Consider the following 6104-nt stretch of genomic DNA (forward strand, 5'->3'; position numbering starts at 1 on the left):
GGCCGATTGTACTATGAACTCTCTCCTTCCTTTTATATCACCAACGACTACATACACAATGTTCCTATATATATAGTTATGTAACAAACATATGAACGATTCTAATTAATCCTTTTGAATTCACATTCTCTTTTATCTCTTATTCTCTTATTTCTCTCCATTCTTCCTTTGCTCATTCCGCAATTCTAACATGGTATCAGAGCTTGGTTTCTGTCCTTGACAAAACCATCTCCATTCTCTATTCTCTAGCCTTGATTCTCTATTCTAGTTGTTCGCTTTCCATTCTAGTTCGTATCTTTGTGTTTGTCCACCGGTCAAAAGCTTTACCCAGCGGTCAATAGCACTCAACCATGGAAAACACCAAGCCTCTTGTTCTACCGACTATCCTCAAGGGAGGAAACTACTTACTATGGTCAAGGACCACCAAAATTGCCTTATGTGGCCGTGGACTTTGGAGTCACATCGAAGGTGGAAGAGTTCCAAAGAAAGTCACTCAAGAAGATGGCAAAGAAACCATCAAAGAAGGTGAAGAAGAGGCAAAACTCGAAGAAGAAGCTAAATGGTTTCAAGAAGACCAAACTGTCCTCTCCATACTTCAAAACTCACTTGAAGCTCCCATACTTGAAGCCTACTCCTATTGTGAAACGGCGAGCGAACTATGGAAGACTCTTAAGAATGTGTTTGGCAATGTCTCCAACCTCACTCGAGTCTTTGAAGTGAAGAAGGCTATCAACGACCTGAATCAAGAGGATATGGAGTTCAACAAACACTTTGGGAAGTTTAGGTTACTTTGGGCTGAATTCGAAATGCTCCGACCTAACACCATGGACCCGGCCGTGCTTAACGAGCGAAGGGAACAAGACAAGGTCTTCGCTTTGCTTCTCACCCTCAATCCTACCTTCAATGACCTCATAAAACACATTCTACGGTCAGACAAGCTCCCAAGCCTCGATGATGTGTGTGCACAGATTCAAAAAGAACAAGGATCTCTTTGTCTCTTTAGTGGTAAGGGGGAGCTTGTCACAGCAAACAAAGGGACATTCAAACCGGAGGAGCGGAGATCGAAGGGTGGATGTGAGCATTGTAAAAGGAAGAACCACACCAAGGAGAAATGCTGGTTCCTACACCCTCACTTACGCCCAAGCCAACATCACAAGGAACCACGAGCCAATCTCATTCACTCCAAAGACGAGCACGGTCAGACCGGCAGTTCTTCAAGGAATGGTGACGAGGCGGCATTAGGGGACTATGTGAGGAAATCGGACTTAGAAGCCTTCTTCAAGTCATTGGCTCTCAAGGAGCCCTCCGGTAAGACCTTCTTGACCCAAATGTCCAAGAACTCTCTTGTTGTAGACTCGGGTGCTTCCCACCATATGATTAGTAATTCGAGTCTCTTAAACAACATAGAACCGGCTAGGGGAGAGGTCATTATAGCAAATGGAGATAAGATCCCTGTTCAAGGAATTGGTAACCTTAGGTTATTTAACAAAGAGTCTAAGGCCTTTTATATGCCAAAGTTTACTTCTAATCTCTTATCTGTTAAGAGGGCCACTAATGATCTAAATTGCTATGCTATATTTGGACCTAATGATGTGCATTTTCAGGATATTGAGACAGGAAAAATGATTGGTGGAGGTGGAACCAAAGATGATCTTTATATTCTTGAGGAGAGTTCATCAAAGCCACCAAAATCTTTTTCTCTTAGTTCTTGTCTTGGAAGTTCTTTTAATGCAATGTGGCATGCTAGGCTAGGTCATCCTCATTCTAGGGCTCTTGAGTTGATGATACCTAATGGTTCTTTTGATCACTCTAGTTGTGAAGCTTGTATTCATGGCAAACATTGTAAAACTGTTTTCACTAAGTCCACTACCTTTTATGAAAAATGCTTTGACTTAGTTCATTCAGATGTTTGGACATCTCCATGTGTCTCTAGGGATAATAACAAGTATTTTGTGACTTTCATAGATGAAAAATCAAAATACACATCGGTAACTTTACTTCCCTCCAAGGACCGTGTGATTGATGCCTTTATAAACTTTCAAAACTATGTCACTAATCAGTTTAATGCTAAGATTAAAGTGTTTAGAACAGACAATGGAGGCGAGTATACAAGCAATCGATTCAAAGAGCACCTAACAAAGAATGGCATTGTTCATCAAACAAGTTGTCCTTACACCCCTCAACAAAATGGTGTGGCCGAAAGAAAGAACCGACACTTGATGGAAGTAGCAAGGTCAATGATGTTTCACACCAATGTCCCAAGAAGATATTGGGGAGACGCTGTGATGACGGCCTGCTACCTAATCAACCGGACTCCAGCAAAGATCTTGGATGATCGATCACCGTTTGAGGTATTGAATCAATTTAAACCATCACTGATTCACCTAAAAGTGTTTGGATGTGTTTGTTTTGTTCTCGTACCAGGTGAACTACGGAACAAACTTGAAGCCAAGAGCACCAAGTGCATCTTTCTCGGCTACTCTATCACTCAAAAAGGCTACAAATGCTTTGATCCGGTCAACAACCGCACCTGGATCTCACGTGACGTTAGGTTCCTTGAAGACCAAGGTTACTTTGACAAGAAGGATTGGGCAGGCTTGAGAGACTTGGCGACGCCTACGGATCCGTCTGCTGGTCTCAAGTTCTTACTTGATCACCTTGGCGTTCCATCCTCTCAATCTACACCATTGTCCTAGGATACTACACCTGACTCACCTACCGGCCCAATGACGTCCCAACCGCAGCCCTTGTCCGAACAGACTTCGTCCGACCAATCTCCTACCCTGGCTGATGTTGTGGTCCCAGAGCCGGAGGGGGAGAACAGTGGGCCAGAGGAACCAATACCTACTGAGCCAACACCAGCTCCACAACCAACACAGCAGCCGCGTCGGAGTACACGCGTTCGGTCACATCCGTCTACATGGAAAGACAAACGCGTCTACTACAACAACCAAGCTATAGCACATCCCATACAAGCTGTTTGTTCATTTGCGCACCTCCCAGCTGATCATCAAGTGTTCCTTGGGAAACTAGATGCACAGCAGATACCAAGCACCTATGAGGAAGCGAAAGAAAGGGAAGAATGGCTTGGGGCGGTAGACGATGAGGTTGATGCTATGATACGTAATAACACTTGGGACGAAGCTGACCTACCACCAGGAAAAAAGGCGGTGAGCTCAAAATGGGTATTCACAATCAAGCACCTAAGCAATGGAGACATCGAGAGATACAAGGCCCGCCTAGTGGCGCGTGGCTTCACTCAAACATACGGCCAGGACTACAAAGACACGTTTGCACCAGTGGCCAAGCTTCACACGGTGAGAGTAGTCTTATCCTTAGCCACTATTCTATCTTGGGAGTTGTGGCAAATGGACGTCAAAAACGCCTTCTTACAAGGAGAGTTAAAGGAAGAAGTGTACATGACACCACCCCCAGGCCTAGAAAGTACCATTACTCCCGGGAAGGTATTAAGGCTAAGGAAAGCAATATATGGTCTGAAACAATCCCCACGAGCCTGGTACCACAAGCTGAGTACCACACTCATAGGATATGGCTTCAAGAAATCTCACTCGGATCACTCTCTCTTTACCCTTCAAAGCAATAAAGGTATAGTGGTTGTACTCGTATATGTAGATGATCTTATCATCTCTGGAGACAACCATGAAGGTATTAAGGATATCAAAGCTCATTTAAATTCTGTTTTTGATATCAAGGACCTTGGTAAGCTTAAGTACTTTCTTGGGATTGAAGTATGCCGATCTCCGGAGGGCTTATTTCTTTCACAACGAAAGTACACACTTGATTTGCTGTGTGAAACAGGAAAACTAGGGGCTAAACCGGTTGACACTCCACTTCCTGATGACTATCAAGTAGAACGAAAGGGGGAGAGGAATGATCCTCCATACGAAGACCCTTCTCGCTATCGTCGCCTTGTTGGTAAGCTCATCTATTTAACACTTACACGACCTGATATTTGCTACGCTGTGAATCAGGTTAGTCAATACATGAAAGCTCCAACAACATACCACTGGAGTATCTTGGAACGAATCCTTCACTACCTCAAGAAAAGTCCAGGCCAAGGCATATGGATGGGTAAAAATGACAACACCGAGCTTGTAGGATATTGTGACGCGGATTAGGCTGGTGATAGGACTGATAGGAGGTCTACAACGGGCTACTGCACCTTCATAGGAGGCAATCTAGTGACGTGGAAGACCAAGAAGCAAAAGGTGGTGTCGATGTCAAGCGCCGAGTCCGAATATAGAGCGATGCGGAAGCTAACCACTGAGCTCACATGGCTTAAGGCATTACTAGAAGAACTAGGCATCAAGTCATCAACACCAATTCCTATGCACTGTGACAATGAGGCCGCAATACACATAGCTACAAACTCGGTGTTCCATGAAAGAACCAAACACATCGAGTTGGACTGCCACAAGGTTCGAGAGAAGATTGAAGAAGGAGTGACACTCCCATATCACACGCCAAGTGTAGACCAACTCGCTGACATTTTCACTAAGGCCGCAAGTCGCCAAGTTTGTACTCACATTCACAACAAGCTGGGACTGGTGGACTTGACCCGGCCTTGATCACAAGCTCCATACCCGTGACCAACACACTCTTTTTCCCTCTAGGTAGTTTTGTCCCATGTGGTTTTCTACTTTGAGGTTTTTAATGAGGTGTTGGCTTACGGGACTCCAAGCTTAACCATTTCACCTGGTTAAGCTTGAGGGGGAGTATTGATCTAGAGCTTGAGAACAAGACCAGCCGTACGAGTGTCCGTACGAGTGTCCGTACGAGTGTCCGTACGAGCGTCCGTACGGCTTAGGCCTTTAGGACATGGTTCGGTTTGATAAATAAGAAGAGAAGGCCTTGATCAATATTGAAGCCCATGGAAAGAAGGATCTAGAAGAGAGGAGAGCAAAATATCTAGGAAGTCACATGTCTACCTTGGGAGCAAGTGGAAGCGAGTCGACCAAGGGAAGGAGATGTCACTTTCATCATTAAGGCCGATTGTACTATGACCTCTCTCCTTCCTTTTATATCACCAACGGCTACATACACAATGTTCCTATATATATAGTAATGTAACAAACATATGAACGATTCTAATTAAGCCTTTTGAATTCACATTCTCTTTTATCTCTTATTCTCTTATTTCTCTCCATTCTTCCTTTGCTCATTCCGCAATTGTAACAATTCTTACAATTAGCCCAATGCATTGGATTGTTACATATTTTGATCCTAGAAACAGTAAAAAAGCTGTTTACTGCTTCTAATCAATGTTTTCTCGGTTTTAGCATGTTTTCTTGGTGTAATCTTGTTTTCTAGGGGTAAGCCTGTTTTGGGATAAAACAGGTTTATGTGTTGTCTAAACACTCCAAATTCATACCAAACTCTTACAATTAGTCAAATGCATAGGATTTTCACACATTCTGACCCTAGAAACAGTAACAAAGCTGTTTACTGCTTCAAATCAATGTTTTCCTGGTTTTAGCCTGTTTCGGGACAAAATGGGTATAAGTGTTGTCTAAACAATCCAAATTCATCTCGAACTCTTATAATTAGTCCAATGCATTGGATTGTTACATATTTTGCCCCTAGAAACAGTAACAAAGCTGTTTACTGCTTCAAATCAATATTTTCTTGGTTTAAGCCTGTTTTGGGATAAAACAGGTGTAAGTGTTGTCTAAACTCTCCAAATTCATCCCAAACTCTTACAATTAGTCTAATGCATTGGATTGTCACACATACTGTGACCCTAGAAACAGTAACAAAGCTGTTTACTGCTTCGAATCAATCTTTTCTCGGTTTTAGCCTGTTTCGGAACAAAATGGGTATAAGTGTTGTCTAAACACTCCAATTTCAACCCAAATTCTTACAATTAGTCCAATGCATTGGATTGTTACATATTTTGACCCTAGAAAGAGTAACAAAGCTGTTTACTGCTTCTAATCAATGTTTTCTCGGTATTAGCCTGTTTTCTCGGTGTAAGCTTGTTTTCTTGGTGTAAGCCTGTTTTGGGATAAAACAGCTTTATGTGTTGTCTAAACACTCCAAGTTCATACCAAACTCTTACAATTAGTCAAATGCATAGGATTTTC

At 42.9% G+C, this 6104-nt stretch overlaps 1 protein-coding gene across 1 annotated transcript; it reads left to right on the forward strand.

Moving 5' to 3' along the window:
• Nucleotides 1–824: 824 nt before the first annotated feature.
• On the forward strand, nucleotides 825–2696 carry LOC147940053 (uncharacterized). Its single transcript, XM_087461119.1, has 4 exons — nucleotides 825–928; nucleotides 1004–1538; nucleotides 1605–1824; nucleotides 2425–2696. The coding sequence occupies exons 1-4, from the start codon at nucleotides 825–827 to the stop codon at nucleotides 2694–2696; spliced, it is 1131 nt and encodes a 376-aa protein (XP_087317245.1).
• Nucleotides 2697–6104: the final 3408 nt, after the last annotated feature.

Source organism: Camelina sativa, chromosome 8 (assembly GCF_030686135.1).
Source record: "Camelina sativa cultivar CO46 ecotype springtype chromosome 8, ASM3068613v1".
Lineage (NCBI taxonomy): Eukaryota > Viridiplantae > Streptophyta > Magnoliopsida > Brassicales > Brassicaceae > Camelina > Camelina sativa.

What these genes read in the sequence shown, in the direction of transcription:
- LOC147940053 (XM_087461119.1), top strand. Translation starts at nt 825, where the DNA reads ATGGACCCGGCCGTGCTTAACGAGCGAAGGGAACAAGACAAGGTCTTC. An exon ending in CTCATAAAACACATTCTACG is followed by an intron (nt 929 to 1,003) that starts GTCAGACAAGCT and finishes TTGTCTCTTTAG; the next exon opens with TGGTAAGGGGGAGCTTGTCA. An exon ending in TCACTCTAGTTGTGAAGCTT is followed by an intron (nt 1,825 to 2,424) that starts GTATTCATGGCA and finishes TTCTCGTACCAG; the next exon opens with GTGAACTACGGAACAAACTT.